At 41.3% G+C, this 16436-nt stretch overlaps 1 protein-coding gene across 7 annotated transcripts in view; it reads right to left on the reverse strand.

The window, feature by feature from the left end:
* The window catches only part of DENND1A (DENN domain containing 1A), a 152091-nt gene extending 136061 nt beyond the window's left edge, over positions 1 to 16030 (reverse strand). For 2 of the 7 annotated variants that reach the window (XM_038156105.1, XM_038156106.1), the window contains exons 1-2: positions 15843 to 16028; positions 10014 to 10084 (exon numbers count right to left, since the gene is read on the reverse strand). In XM_038156105.1, the coding sequence (XP_038012033.1) occupies positions 10014 to 10084; positions 15843 to 15859 (88 nt within the window). In that variant the 5' untranslated portion in view covers positions 15860 to 16028. Of the gene's footprint in view, positions 1 to 10013; positions 10085 to 15842 lie in introns of all 7 variants that reach the window. The other 5 variants (XM_038156104.1, XM_038156102.1, XM_038156107.1 and 2 more) reach the window with 5 other exon arrangements.
* Between the last annotated feature and the right edge of the window lie 406 nt (positions 16031 to 16436).

A 16436-nucleotide genomic window follows, 5' to 3' on the forward strand; every position in this document is an offset into this window, starting at 1 on the left:
GTGAAGGACAGAATCCCATGGCCGGGGTAGAGCAAAGCAATCAAGAAATACATCAAAATTACAAGCTGTAATTACTGTATTACTGGATGCCACATTCAGTATTTCTAAGTGCAAAAAAACACACTTGCCATCCGTGCAAAAGAGATGGTAAACTGGGAGATTTTACTGCTCTTTACCTCTACGGGTCATTAAGGAATAAAATACTGAACAAGTTAAATAATTCCATTTACTCACTACATCTATTCTTGTTTCTGAACACTGCCAAGGTACACACAAAGCTGCATCCTTCTGCTTTAACACGCTAATTCTTTCCAGCAGAAAATACCTTAAAGAGGTATCTTTAATTACACAATATTGATGCACTGTGATATACAGCAGTGCTAGATATTTCTAGCAAATCATTTACAAGTAAAATTTCCCAAACATAAACTAAAAAATATTTACCACTACTGTCTACAAAATAAGATGATGGATCATCACAAACAGGCCTCAACAAATACACAGGGCAAATATATTCTGATCTTTAGTGTAGAAGGAATTTAATCACAATAAAGCCAAATAATCATATTCATAACACTTTTCTGTGCGCCAGGGTCACATCCAGATAAAATGGAATAGGATGAGATCAATATAGTATTTTGTGGCAAACATTTTAAAAAAAAGAATGTTAATGCATTTGTGGAGAGAGGTTACAGCTTTCAGAGATGGTTATTTACCCTAATGAATCTTTTCTATGTGTTTGATAAACTCTTCAGGTTAAACTGAGTCAACAACCAACAGACAAGTATCAGATAAAACCAGAAACTACTTTAGGTGCAAGTGCAGCACAACTCCAGAAGAGAATCTCATATTTACTTCAAGGAAAGCTGTGGGGGTTGGGGTTTGGTTTTGGGGTTTTTTGCATTTCACCTTTCCTCTGCCATGTTTTATCAGGATTTGCTCCGCCCTTGCCCAGGGAGCAGCTCTGTCCTACAGAGGTACAGCCCATCCTACAGCATGCAGCAGCCTCTGCTCCAGCAGAGCTGCTCCTCCCTGCTGGGAGCCTTCCCTGCCTGTCTGCACTCTCCCAGAGCCAGATTCACACAAACCCCGAGCACAGCACCAAAATAACACCGAGTCAAATACACAGCTTAGCAACAGGAAACACCAGCAACCTGCCCCTGCCTCAGCCCAGACTGTGCTGCTCAACCAGCCACTCTGTCTTCACATTTTCACTCTTGCCTTGAGTCTGCATTAAGTATATTTGATAGGTGTTTCTCCACAGAGTGATAATCTGGTTTCAGAACCTCTGGAACACAAGGTCTCAAGGATCTCCAAAGTATCTTACAGATAGAAATTAGAGACATTTACTTAGGGGGTGCAACAATGTAAGAATCAATTTATGAAGAGGTCATGCTACCACTATTTATATTCTGAACTCCATAGTTTCAAACTAAATGATTCTTCAAAGGAACCAAATATGGGATTGAGTTAACACCTGTAGAATGCAATGGGAGTAAATCTAATTCCCTTCACCACCACTTGAAATCTCAGCACAAATTCTACTGGTAGATAATCCAGGCAGGAAAGTGTTCAGAAAAAACTCTCCAGACTATGACCAATTTCAGACAAGATAGCATCAGTTGTCTCTTCCTATCCCGCTATCCAAGGTTATCATCCTCAATATGGAAGCCCAACTTCCTTCGTTTCTATTTCACTCTTCCACTAAATAAGTAATATTAAAAAGTATATAAAAAGCTGTTTCCATCTTAAAAAAGACATAAAAATCATCTTCCCAGGAGAAGAAAATCTGTCAGCATCTGGAATTTTGACAAAAGGTTTACCAAAACTTGCTAGCCCAAGAAGGACCAAAATGCAAATTGTCTCTGGTAGCACAGAAAGTGGAGTTTAGGATTTGTTTAGATTTGATCTCGGGTTTTGACAATTGCTGAAGTAAAACAATAGTCTTGCATTAATTTTACACTTATTTGATAATAATCTAACCTCAAATCATCTCTTTTAAACTCCACTTCAATTTATAAAAAATCTAACACCCAAACCGCAAACGAACAGAAAAAATCAACACAAAACAAAACCAACACAAAACCACAGGAAAACCTAACAATGACACTTTTTATTCATGACAAAAAATACCACACCAAAGGCAGGCAGCCCATGTCTTGGGCACTCTGATAGGCCTCCTTTTGAATTCCAGTTTAGACTCTCTTCTTGCAAGGAACTCCCCATAACAAAAAGAACCAGCAATACAAATAGATCCAGTTCATCTTTTACTGCCCCAAACTTGCTTCGCCTGAGCGCTGCTCCTGAAGCAGTGCTCTGCTGAGTTCTCTAAAGCACTCTGCAGTGCTCTGCTACAGCTACCAAGCTACACAGCAACAGACTAAAGACAGACACAAATTCTAAATTTCAGAATTTCCATTGAAAACATTCATAGGAAGCATCATCCAGCTGTGGATGGACTCAGGGGACCATGCTAACTCCAGGGACAGGAACCACCCAAAGTCCCTCTACTGAAATCTACAGGGAGCCTCCTTTAAAGTCATTACTACTTTGTTTCTTTTTCACCTGAATGACACTCAAATTGAAAGTCCTTCACAGCAATGTCTGTAACCAGGTTAACTCCAGATGCACTAAGCTTTGAGCAGAAGTTAACACTCATTAACAAGATTACCTGTTGTGATTGAGAACAACCAAAAAACAACCCCCCTTGGAAATGCTTATGACTGAAAATGAAGTTTAAACTACTCCCTGAAATAAAGTCACACACACACACCCCTTTAACATCGACGTCGGGACTCTGTTCAAAGTACAATCTCTTTGCAGTTACTGGCATGGCAGCCCTATTCTTAAAGCTCCACAGTAAGAAAGAGTTCATTGCAACAAGTGCTTCACCAAATTCTTAAACGCTTCAAATGCTGAACTCTTAAATGTTTCAGCAATATTGGGTATCGAAATCGAGTCTCTCGAGAACTCTTTTAAAGGAACAACCACTCAAATTCATCTATAAATTCAAAGAAAAGTATTGCCAGTGAATGAAAATAATTTGTTAGAATCACCAGAAAAACCCTCCCTAAGAAAGTTTCAGTTTAGCAGTTAATTCCAACCTGCAGTTAAAAAGGCACTAGCTGTCAGTCAGTTTTCTCACCCAACTCTATCATGAAAAGAAAAACTGACAGATCACAGGAGCTTGCCTTTGTAAACCAATTCGGGAACTTTCATGCTTCTTATTTGTTAGGTTAAAGGTTAAATTGCTGACCTCTGCCCTCCTGCTTAGCAGCCTTTCCCTTTTTCTGTAAAGCTTTATTTTGGGGCTGTATTTACATGGATTAGTCTCTTTTCACGCTAAGAAGGAATCTGTTCACAGCCAAAGCCTTAGTTCTGGTTGTACAAAAAGCAGTCACAATTATTCAGCAGCAGACAATGACCATATTGTGGATTTACAAAAAAACCACCTCAGCCATGGCAAGTTCTGTCCTTGCTGCACAAAACAATAGAAGAAAAATCTTATCAAGCATTCAAGAGAAAGCAAACAAAGCAGGCCCACTGTGAACTTGATGAAGATGTCAAGCTCCTTTAAAAAAATATAAATCAACAAAAGAGTTTAAAGTCTTGTGAGTGAGACTTTCTGTGCTGAATTTTTCTGTCTAGTTAAACAGTGCCAGCATAGCAATATATTGCAGATTAGTAAATACTTGTGAAATAGGAAAGACTGTAGACAGAAGTAGTTAAAGCATGAAGCAAAAAGGCCAAAGAGCTCTCTTCCCACAAAATAGCTCACAGCAACAGAGAAACACTCAGTCAGATTTGATATTACTGGTTTGGAGGTTAATTAAATCTAGTACTATCAGATAAGAATACACCTAAAAATGTGTTAGATAAAATGTATGATGACTTGCAAAATGACAGATTCTAGTATTTTTTCATAAGGTGAGTTTCTCTTCCAATTGAGTTTTGTATTTCATTTATACTGTAAGAACCAAACTGTAAACTGTCTTCACAAAAAACAGCTCAAACTGTGCTATTGACTTACCCTGACACTGCAGTCCCAGCAAGCTCTTTGTTAAAATCTTCCACCTTGTTTGTACTTAGAAGCAAGCAATCAAATGGAAACAGAAAAACAAAGCAGCAGCTTAGGAGAATTAGAATTCCCAAATGCCACCTACCTACTTAGCTTTGGTTACTTTTCCAATCCTACTTTAGGAAGTTCGGTGTAGCAACACAACACTCTAAAGATGGGATAGGAAAACTCGTGATATGGGCATTCCAGCCCCTTCCACAGAAAGCCCTTATTTAATGGAAAGAGCTCTGAATTCTGCACTTCCTTTGCTATTTCTAAACCTTCAACATTTTATTTCTCAATACAGAATGGGCATATTAGAACCAATAAAATGCTTTCATCTCAAAAAAATAAAGGCTGCTCTGAGAGGTGCATGGGTAAGGTTTACAAACTTTTTAATGATCAACTCTTAACTTAATCCTAGTCCAGTAACTTTGCTTATGTTCAAGAAAATCCTTCATCAGTTTAGGAGGCATCGCTCTGCTATGTAACATTATAACCTATGACAAAATATAATGGTAGGGAGCAGCAGTGTGTCTGCCAGAGACAGAGAGCTGCTACTTCTCTCTACCTGTGAAAGTCCTACACAGAAACCACAGTGACAACTGTAGATAATTTTAAGGCCCAAGCACATCGTGACTTCTCCCAGTAGAGTTAAGGACTTGGATTAGTTTAAGTTATACATTTGTGATCTACTGCGGAGGGGGGGAGGGAGGCAAAGAGCTATTACAACCCAAGGCTAGAACATGAAAAGTAAAGAAGGAAGTACTTAAACTACTCACAAGCTTCTAGTAGGAACAAGATTAGTAGTACATGCTACTCTAGGAGCCAATTCAAATGCAAATTTCATCCTTTCACTCAAACAATGATAAACTACCTCAGAGTTAATAGTTTCCTTCTAAGATTCATCTCCCTTTTCAACTTAGCGGTATGTTTTCCAGAAAAGAAAGAAGCACATGGAGAGTCTTACAGCAAGACCTTTTAAATTCTGCCATAAAAGAAGTAGCATAAACTACATTTCCTTTCCTAATCCAGTGAACATTTGTTAAACTCTAACATACTTACACTTTGTCCATGCGGTCACATTTAGGCTTCTAACTTACCATGGTTTTTAAAAAAACACTCAGAAAGAAATCCTTTAGCTGTACTAAACCATTTCAGCTTTTTCCTTGAACACACAGCAAGAATTTATGCTACACTCACAAAAAGATGAAAGATGAGGTCCTTGGAGAGAAAGGCCTTTTGGCACACTACATGGTAAAGCTACAGATTTGACATACTTTTATAATGTCTGCTTTGGCAAGAACACAAAAACCCCACACAAAAGCATGGTACGTCCTCCCAGACAGGGGTGTAGGGGGTGTTTTACTCTTGTGAGCATTTACTTTCAAATGCTCTTACTTCAGAGACTATTTTGATCGGTTACTTTAGACTAACAAATTCTCTTTTGCTATATGAACAGTTTGACAGTCAGACTACAATTCTCCTCACAGCCCTTTCTAACAAGAGAGAATCTTTGGCTGAAGTCCAGCAACAGCCTTAAATTTGTCACATCCTATTTCTGATGAATGATCTGCAGCAGTTTTAAGATCATAAAGTGCTTTGAAAGTTAAAAGAAAAATTTCACAAGCAGTAGGCTTTCACTTTCTTTATAAAGGTATTTAAACTAAATTTGCTAGGAGATCCTTTCTACTTCTGCATCTCAAAAAACCCGCACAAAACAATCTTCTGGCTGAGATTAAAAACATAGGAAACAGTTGCGATGCACTTTTCTACAATGTGTCAATAGCACAGAACTGGATATCTAGGAGTGCTCAAGTGAGCTTAAGCTGTTATCTTCTGTAAAAGAAACAATAAAAGTTCTTGGTAATGTACTACCTCAGCTTCTGTGAAGTTTCAGTATTATGAAATGCCCCAACAAATACAAAAATCACAACCTTATAAAAGGCTTTTTTCCTTCCTTTACACAGAGATTAAAAATAGGAAAATAAATCCAGTAAAATGGCTGTTTTTCATAAAAAGCTTTTAATTATCCACATCACGTAACAATTCCAATGCATGAGAGAAGATCACGCACCAGAGACACAAAACTTATTAGTTTTACTTTGAGCCAATATTTTCCCTAAAATATTTCATTTTTACAATAAAACCATGGCTCTTTCCCCCTCTTTTTCTGAAAGTAAATGTGTGGGAGCTGGTGAGAAGTATTAGAATTGCAAAGTTCCTGTGGCTGACATACTTATACCTGACACACACAACGCAGATTTCTCACTAGACAAATTCCATGTACTGCCCTGTAAAAACACAAGCTCTGGTCTACTTTGCAACTTCTCACTTTTGGTGAGGAGGCTCCAGGCTCCAGAGCAACGCATCCCTACAAGGAGGAAATCAGGGGACAGGAGGCCTCCAAGGATGAGCAAGGAGCTCCTGGACAAACTAAACAAAACCAGGCAGCTTCCAGAGACAGAAGCAGGGAAATACGGCCTGGAAGGAATGCAGAGGAACTGCCTGAACAGCCAGGCATTAGGTTAGGAAAGCTAAAGCCCTGCCAGAAGTAAACCTGGCCAAGGACACCAAGGACAACAAGAACTTTTATAGGTACATTGGCAATAAAAGGAAGAACAGGACAAATACATGTCCTCTCTGAAAGGGGAATTACCAACTTCCATTGAAACACCAACCATTAAGGGAAAAAATGGTTTGGTGTTGTCTTCTCCTAAGGAAATATATTTTTAATAAGAAATATTCATCTTCATGTGGCCAGTCAGAGTTGAAGCTATCCTGCTTCACAGTTCTCAAAAAAAGACATCATATTTACTTAAGTGGGAAAATCTGTAAGTTTCCAAGTAACACCTGTGAATTCAACAAAGAAAAGCACAAAAAACACCTTTAAATACAACTGAATGCTGGAATTGTATAATCTACCAAAGATTCCATGTACCAAAAATACACAATGCTGAGCACAGATGATTGATTATTATTTCTAAACCATCTTGAGGGGAAAGGACACTGAGAGCACAGCAAGCTGATCCAGTGATCATTTCCACTCTCAGCTCACACATTTCACTGTGGTTTAGCAAAGTTCTGCCTGGACTGGAATAAAACAATGTTTGCTTTTTCAACTTCTTTGGTTTCAGTGACATTTTTCTCATTGTACTGTATTAAACGTACAAAATATTCCCCAGCTGATCCTGAAGCTTACACTTCCATGAATCAAATCTTAGGATCACAGGATGATTGAGGCAGGAAGGGACCTTGGGAGGTCTCTAGTCTAACCTCCTGCTCAAAGACAGGCCACGAGCGAGGTCAGACCATGTTCTTCATAGTTTTGAAGCAGTTTGGTTTGAAAACCTCCAAGGACAGAGATGCACAACATCTCTTGAGTGACCTGGTGGAATACTTGACTCCTCGTGGTGAACAGGTTCCCCACATCCCTCAGAACGTCCCTTGCTCCAGCCTGTCACTGCACGCAGCACGCGGCCAGCCTGGACAGCTCGCCCCGATGAACGGCCGGGGCAAGGCGGCTGCTGCTGCTGCTCTGCTTCCCTGGAGCCTCCTCCAGGCTGCACCAGCCCACGCTCGTGCCTCCTCTCACTGAATGCTTCAGCTCGCCCACCACCTTTGCAGCCCTCCATTGAACTCGGTCTGGTTTATTGCATTTTGGCTTATTGCATATTCTTTTGTGGAATCCAGAACAGATTTTTCTCTTCTGCAGTTGACTGTGAGCTTTGAAATACAATGAAGCTTCAAATTTCAGTTGATACTTCAGGGTCACATGGAAACATCCTTTGCTACTTTCTCACTTTTCCAAGTTGCTCTCCCATCCCACCGTGGCTGGGGGAGCTGGCTGCTGCGTGGGGCTGAGCTGCCAGCTGGGGCTCATGCACGACAGATACACAGATTTTTGAATAACAAAATGGAGGCAAGTTTTACCTTCCCACAAGCCAGACAATCCCCCAGACTAGGACAGTTACAGCTTTGGAGCAATTCTTTCTCCTCAAGACCAAGTCAGAAGACTGGTACCAGAATTAAGAGCATTGTAAGTATCAACACACTATTATACTAGATACAAACTTCAAAACCAGCTGCCTTAGTTAATTTTGGGACCAATTAAACAGGAGAGAAATAGTTTCAGTCCTGCCTGATAATTTGCTTCTTACACAACTTTAATGCATTTTACTTTTCTCAACAGTAGCTGCTCCTTGCCATGTAACATGTAACATTCCTCGAGTGCAAAAGAACAAAGTGAATCTACATTCTTAGGGTTTTGGCATGGAACAGACAGCCAAAAAGTGGACACAGACTACATGGAGGTCTCTAGGTGTATTTCTGGAATGGTGATCAGCCTGGGATACAGCTGACACTGCAGAGAACAAGACAACCTTCATTCAAAACAGAAGGACAAAATATTTGGGTATACACAAATCTCAGGCTTCAGAGAATAAAGAGCACCTCTTAACTATAAAAAAATCGGTTGGGAAAATCTCTTAAAAGATTCTTTAAAGAGAGTAACTTCAAAATATATGGCTAGTAAAAACAATTATTAAAATTCTTTTTTCACTCCCTAAAAAGAATTTCTGAAGATTTTGCACCTACAAGTGCATACAACAAACCTAAAAACACAACTAAGTGAAACTCCCACAGAATCAGTTGGTTTATAGAACAAAATGTATACTAAATTCTCCAATTAAAAACCTGTAAAGTAGTTTCCGTGCTTTTTAACCCACCTTCCCACAGCAGGGAATTAATCCCTCCAGGGGGATGCAAACAAACTTCAAAGAGAAGATTATACCCAGACACTAGTACTGTACAATGTAATGTTTATGGTCAAATTTGTTCAGATTTTCTGGCACTAGAACCCAGGTCAGATGTGCAGAAACAAAGACCAGTTATTAAAAGGGCTCCTGCAGCTACATCAAATAGTTGTGATGGCACAGAGCAGTAGGACAAGCCAAAACTGTATTCCAGCTACAACTCCTCTGGAGGCTCTGGCAGGCAAGGAAGGAGTTGCAGCTATTTGACTTTGGCAGACTGTAACAAATACAGATATAAAAGGAGGTAAGTGGCTTTCCAGTCAATAAAATGGAAAAATCCTTTCTATTGGTTATCACACCATATCTACCACACACACGTGATTGCTTAATAAAAGACAAAAGAAATACTACTGCACTACATGCTGACTAACCGTAATTATTTAATTTTGACAAACTTCCTTTTTGTATCGTTCTAGAGACTGAACCCTCACGGTACCTTGAACTGAATTTTGGCATTATGAATTTCAACCTTTGCTTTTCCTGCTTATTTGAAGAAGTTCCTCAGGTGAGATAAAAGTGCAATCAAAAATTCCCAAATGTACTTACATGTTGGTTTCAGCAGTTATGGAACTTTTCCACCATAAACATAGGAATACTTATCAAAAATAATATTACAGAAAAATACTTGTGTAATTATGACTTGATAACAATGGTAAAAACAGTTAACCAAATCATAAGCTGCCTCCATGCCTAATTTCCAGTCATTTATCAAAGTGAGAATTCTGGGAGCAGATAAAAATACTTCTGTAGACAAGTAAGAAAGAGGAAGTAAAAACAAATTCCAAACAAAATGTTTTAGGAGAATTTTTTTTGGTTTAAAACTACCCTTTTTTACATGAGCAGCAAATACCAGTCTGCAAAAGCACTTACTTTTTCAACCTAATCAAGAAAAGAGTTATTTCTACTTCAAAAGACAAAAAGAGACAAAACAGCCAAACAAACCTGAAAATTGTCACAACCAGTACAGAAACACAAATTTCTAATTTTTAGTCCTAACTGTAAAAGATTCCACAGAACCAGTAATGAAGGTGTTTTTAAAAGCTAGAACAGCATAACGTTAAATATACTTCATTATCTTACAATAAATGGTCCCTAAGAACAGTTTTAGCCAATAAATAGGTAGAAAGAGGGCAAAGCAGTACCTTTCCCGATGCAACTGACTCCTGAGTGGGTCACTTCTGCATACACCTCAAAGGTAGTTTCTGGATTTTGTCTGAAACAAAAGAAGGTTTTTAGCACACTGAGAATGTGGTTTAAGTGCATTTGCAAAGAGGCAGCCAGAAAGGGTTCCCAGCATGCACACAGCACAATAACAACTAGAGAATCTCCAAGGCTTGGTTTACGGCCTTGAATGATTTCTCATCAGACCTTTGTAAGGTGCTAAATACAGGGATTTTTTCAGGAAAAAAAAAAAGTATTGGGAACTTTTCACCCAACTGAAAAGTCACATTGTCCAACACTGAACAAACAGCACCCAGATTCACATTTTCACTACTGCGACCCTTGAGCTCAACTTCATGACATCTATTTGCCCAGGAAAAGCCGGGGGGAAAAAAAGGAGATGCAGTCAAGAGGAGGCAAAATCACTTTCTGCACACACTACTGAGAAACCTAAGAGGCTGTATTTAGGATGAAGACAGTGCCCTTTTTAATACCTGTCAAAATATTTCTACCTCTTTGCCAAAAAAAGGCCATGCTGGAGAATATTACAAATGCACGAGGTTTGGTCTCGTGAGACTCCAGAGCCTTAACTCCAGGAATTTGCCAGATGCATGGAAAGAAGTGTGACAGTCAAAAACCACACCAAATTGAGCTAGAAGATGTAAATTATGCTTGAGGAAAGAGATTTACTTTGCTCAAGAGTTATACATATACCAGTAGTAAAAGTAAAAAGTGAATGATATCACCACAAAACAAACAATTCAGTGTATATTTTCTGTTCTTACTAATGTAACTCTCTAAGTGATGCTCTGGAATTACGTCTTGTAATGAGCATGCAAAGGCAGCAGGTGATTGTATAAGAAAGAATATTTTGACTTAATTCCTGACTAACAATTATAGCTACTCCAGATATTTTTTGTGAGATTAAAAAGACTGTAATCCTGAAATAAGGATTTTGCAGGTCTGAACATGCGACACGCTATTCTTAGACTTTCTGGTTAAAACCAAGAATCAAAATTGCATAATTACTGTTCCAAATTTACAGCTGCTTGTATAGTGATAATATTGCCTCCTATGTGTTAATGCAAACTAACAGTAGAAAATTGCTGTGGTATAACTTACTTGTGAATTTTGTAACTTCCTTACAGCTAAGGACAAAAATAATGACAAAACCCATAAATACATATGCTAGAACTCCTAACGGAATGATAATTTAAAAATTAAACTCATCTTACCCAACATTTCAAACCAAACATATAAGCACGTCAAGGAGTTCAGCTTAACTCTTCAGAGAATTTCTATTATTTTAAATCCTACTTTAACACCAAAAGGATTAAGGGAAACATTTCTAACCGTGCCACAGGCCCACTCAGCCTAACTCAAGTGGCTCTAAGCCAAACCCCACACCTATTTAAACTGACAGAAAAGCTACCATTGCTTTCAGGATCACACTCCTCAGTTTTACAGAGCACCTCTCAGGAGCAACAATGGTTCACAACTCAATTAATGGTAATTTAATTTGCCACCAGTTCCCAACTGATTTGTCTTAAGCAGCTGTTTTTTCAGAAAACTGCACTCATAAGTTATGAGAAATCCAAAGTCAGCTGTTATTGTGCAATATAAAAGCAAACTTGCATAATTCTCGCTGTGCTACTCAAGTTGCAGCCCATAACCTGCAAATCCTGGGGTTTAGCTCCATTCCCACAGCCACGCTACGGGGTGAGGATGGAACGACACCCACAAAGCACCAGAAATGTATTTTTCCTTTTATACATTGCTGAGCAGCCTTATCATACCCTCCTTGTTTGTGTCTTTATTTTTAGCACCCTGTTTCCTTAATTAAAAGTTTATAAACTTTCTATTTTTACAGCTAATGGTTAAAACAACAAACACCTTTTTAGTATTATGTTAGAACCCCGGTTCAAATTCTTCAGTGAAAGTAGCGGGTAACACAGCTGGCAGGAGCACAGACCATATTCCAAACCTTTCAGACAAAAAGACATCACATTTTGTATTTTAATTTTCCATGACAAACGTCCATTTATTTCTATGAACAGTGAAATTAAAGTAGCCTTCCCAAGTGAGAAATCCAGTATTAAAGGCTGCATTCAACAACCAACACCTCAGTGTGAGAATGAAGTCATTGTTGGATTGGGGATATTTTATAACTTTTCAGAGGCATTAAGGAAACAAGTCACCATGAGACTTCATACAGTTTGCAAATACAGCATAAACATGATCAGAAATGTGTATTCTATGGTCCAATGTCACCTGAGAACTGCACAGAAACCCCAGCCCCAGCAATCCTCCACAGCACAAGAGCCTTGAACACACAGCGAGTTTTCCCTCCTCCCAAAAATCCCTTGTGGACCCACGGTCACTGACCAAGTGAACAGTAAGATGCAATTAAAAAATACACAGGACACAGAGCTACAAAGAGACACAGCACCTCACGTATTTGAGAACTCGGTCATTTCAGAAGGAAATGCAATAGTTCTTTGTAAACACTAACTTAGGAAGGAGCTCTATGAGAAAATAATATGTCTGTGATAAATGCTAGTTGTATGAATTACTTCAAATATCCGATCTTAGAAATAACATCCTTTTCAAAGCAATCAATATGAAATTCAATTTTACACTGAAATAAGATCTTTCAAATAAGATATTTATGCACCTTTTATGATCAAAAAATGTAGTTTTTACCAAACTGTAAGAGATTTATTCAGAATAAAATTAAATCAAGCCCTTCTCTGAAGCTGGATGGCTGGAAGTACTTTACATATTGACAGCCTATCTCAATTCTGTCAGCAGCATTTTTGGTACACATAGGAAAATGTAATAGCACTTATGACAAAAAATATCATTCTGCTAAAGTACTGAAGCATAAGAGAAGAGTCTGACGCTGCCTGAAAATTAGCTGTCCTGCAACAAGATTTAGTCACTCAACTCTTGCAGAAAGAAAATTATTAGCAGAAACCTGTAATCACTAATTCAATTCAGAAACTATAAGCAAAGCCCTGAATAATTGCCATATATTTAACTTTTTTGCCTGGTATTCCCTAGGTAGATAATATTTCATCTTAGTACATAACAAATGTTCTGTTAAATCTCTGAAAGCTTTCCCAGATGCACACTTGGCATCTATTGTGTCACCAGTGAAATACAAGCACCTCTGGAAAGGGACATGCCAACTGTTTGTACAGTGCAACGCCATTCATGAACAGATTGATATTGACACATTATTTAACGTAAATAAATAAGAAATCCTTTCTGTCCTGTAACATGGAGTCCAGAGGCTCGGGAGCAGTGACAGCAGCAGGTTAACAGGGCTCCTATGCTGCCTCACCTGGCTGGCACCGAGTGCCTGGCACCGAGTGCCTGGCACGTTCCCTGAGACGTGCCCCAACAGAGGATTAACCCAGCACAACACTCAATTTAGCTTTTTTGTTTTTTGCCTGCAGCTATGCAGAAGCCAAAAGCTTACAGGACTGCTGGCAGTTCCTTGATTTCTTTCACTTCAGTCTGATACAGCTACTGATACTTTTCTCTAAGCAATCTTTCACTCAAATGACTCATTATTATACGGGCATCAGAAGTCTAACTGACAGATATGCCCCGGTTCCATGCAGAGCCTATCACAGTGCATGCAAGGGATCCTGTGCCAAGAGGTTCAATACCCCTCGTAGTTATCAATCTACTGCAAGAAGCAAGGGATCTGCCTGCTGGATGTTTACTGGGGCTCCAGCACATACTGGGGACACCCCTAAAGGAGACTCACCCTACCCAGTTAACAAACAGTTCTCCCATTCACACTCCCAAGCTGTCCCAATAAGGAAGTTACTTACCAACATAAAGTCTTTGCTGGATTAAACATCCAGCTCAGAAAGGCAGACCAGAAAAGCCACTTACTCAGACAGGCTCTCTCGCTCTATATATTTTAAGACTGTTTTGAATTTTTGTCCTTACGCTACTCAGGCACAGTGTTCTGTCCAAAGTGGAAAAAAGCTGTTTATTAAGTGTTGCTCAAGGCAAAGTTGCTTAATCACTCAGCGGACAAAATGCTTTCTCACAAAGTCCAAGAAGAACGAAAAGCAATGTTTACCTGGGTTTATTACCTCTGCTACTCTGGCGATTGGGAAAGACAAGTCCACACTGAAAGACTTAGCACAGAAGAAGTCTTTCGTGCAGCCAGTGCAAGTCCAGCCTGCACTGGCTGCACGAAGTATTTCTAACAGCTACATCTCCCTGACAGCGAGCATCTCACCTGCCTGACGACACTCTCAGTTAGCAAAGTCTCCTCAAAGCCACTGAAGTCCAATCAGCAACCACAAACCCAAAGATGGCAAACACAGCCTGTGGACTCAGTGTGCACCACAAAACAAACTGCATTTAAAGTAAGCATCAACCTCTTAAAATATTTAAGATAAGGTCATCATAAGAAGTAATTTTGGATCATAATCTTGAAGTGATCCAAGCAAGCGTGACTGCTGAAGGGTCTGAGGGTGCAAGTCAGAGATACAGTCAGCTCTACTGCCAAAATACATCCAGTTTCCAATTCTGTATTCAACTGTATTTGACTGCAAGAGTTTAACCAGTTTCTCAGGCTTTCATTTCTCTGCAGCAGCAGTTGGGAACACATACTCCAAAAAGGTGCAAGACTCGTGCCCACAGTATGCTGAAGAAAGGAAGAAAGGTTCATTCCTTTCTGGAACCAACCAATTGCCACAGTGCTATCACTACAAACACTCATTATCCGCTTACGTTTTTCTAAAACACCTGGCTGAAGAGACATGTTTTCATCTATCCAGCCTATGGGCTTGGGAACATGAAGATGTGTCATCACACAAACTATGTCCCCTCCAGTCTTGCATTCAAGTAAAACAAGTGGAAAGTTAAAGCCCAATGTAATCCCGAAGAACACCGTGTTCAAGAAGGAAAAACAAGTGCTCAACAGCACTTGCTGAATAAAACAGGATCTTCCTGGATCTCTCCACTTTATAACCCTTTCACATACAGAGATGTCAGCACTCCCTGCTCGGCAATAGCTTTATTACACCTCTACCTGTGTCCAAGGAACTGAATTTTCCTGGAATGGCACATGAACAAACTGCGACTTTTAAAGTGACTATACCAAATATACCAACAAGGTTTACCAATAAATCAAGCACCAATTTTATGAAAGTTAAAAATAAAAAGAAACCCACCCAACATTGCGGGCATGGATCTGCAGGCCCAGCACGTCAATCACTTGCATCACTCCTCTCCTTCCCCCAAACCCCTCTGCTAATGCACTTTGGCTATCTCCTAGCCAGACTGCAGCCCTTCCGTCAGCACACTCTGGGCAAAGAAATTTGCACTCCCTCGACCCCTCCACACCCCCGAACAGGCGTCGGCTGTGCTGGCAATGAAGATGTTCCCAACACGGCACCCCCGCCCTCCCTCAGGCCTGCACCGATAACATTGCACTGCGCTCCCCGCCTGGCCCGCAGAGCGGCAGGGGCAGCGGGCTGGGTGTGAGGCACGGTCGGCTCTCGCCCCTCTCCGGGAGCAGGGCCGGAGGGTCCCGCCGGGGTCCCGCCCGGAGTTGGGGTCCGACGACCCGTCCTGCCCGTCCCTCCGGCCGGCGGGGCAGGGAGCGCTCTCTCTCCTTCCTTCTCCCTCTCCTTCTCGCCCAACCCGAGGCCCACGGGCTCGGCCGGGGTCCCGCCCGCGCGGCCTCACACGGAGCGGAGGGAGGGCGGGGAAGTCAGCCCCCTTCTCGCTCTCCCGAGGGCCTGAAGCGGGGCTGGAGAGCTGCGGAGAGCACTCACTTGATCCTGGATCCCATGGTCTCCGGGGGGCCGCATAGACCCGGGGCGGAGCGAGACACGGGCGGGGGCCGCAGGGCCGCGCTCTGTCCGCCGCTCGCCCCTCACTCCATCCCGGCCCGCGCCGCGGCGCCCCGGCCGAGTCACAGCGCGGGGGCTGCCGGGAGCTGTAGTGCGGCGGGGCCCGGGGCGGGCGGTGTGTCCCTGTCTGGGGCAACCGTCAGCCAAAGGACCGGGCTCTGCTCGTGGTGCCGAGCCTCAGGAAAGCAGGCAACGGGCAGAAACTGATGCACAGCAAGTTCCGCCCGAACACGAGGCAGGATTTCTTCACTGCGCGAGTGCCCGAGCACTGGAACAAATTGTCCCAAGAGGATGTGGAGTCTCCCTCACGGGGAATATTCCAGAACCGTCAGGACACAATCCTGTACCATGTGTTCTCATGACTGTCTGGACAGGGAGGTTGAACCAGATGCCCCAAAAAGTCCCTTCCTACCCGACCTATCCTGCGCGTGTGACTGTGGCCGGGAGTGCCGGGGGTCGGCAATGGCAATGCGGAATGGCCCCGCTCCCCTCAGGGAGATCCAGGCGGGAACCCCG

This window comes from Motacilla alba, chromosome 17 (genome assembly GCF_015832195.1).
Source record: "Motacilla alba alba isolate MOTALB_02 chromosome 17, Motacilla_alba_V1.0_pri, whole genome shotgun sequence".
Lineage (NCBI taxonomy): Eukaryota > Metazoa > Chordata > Aves > Passeriformes > Motacillidae > Motacilla > Motacilla alba.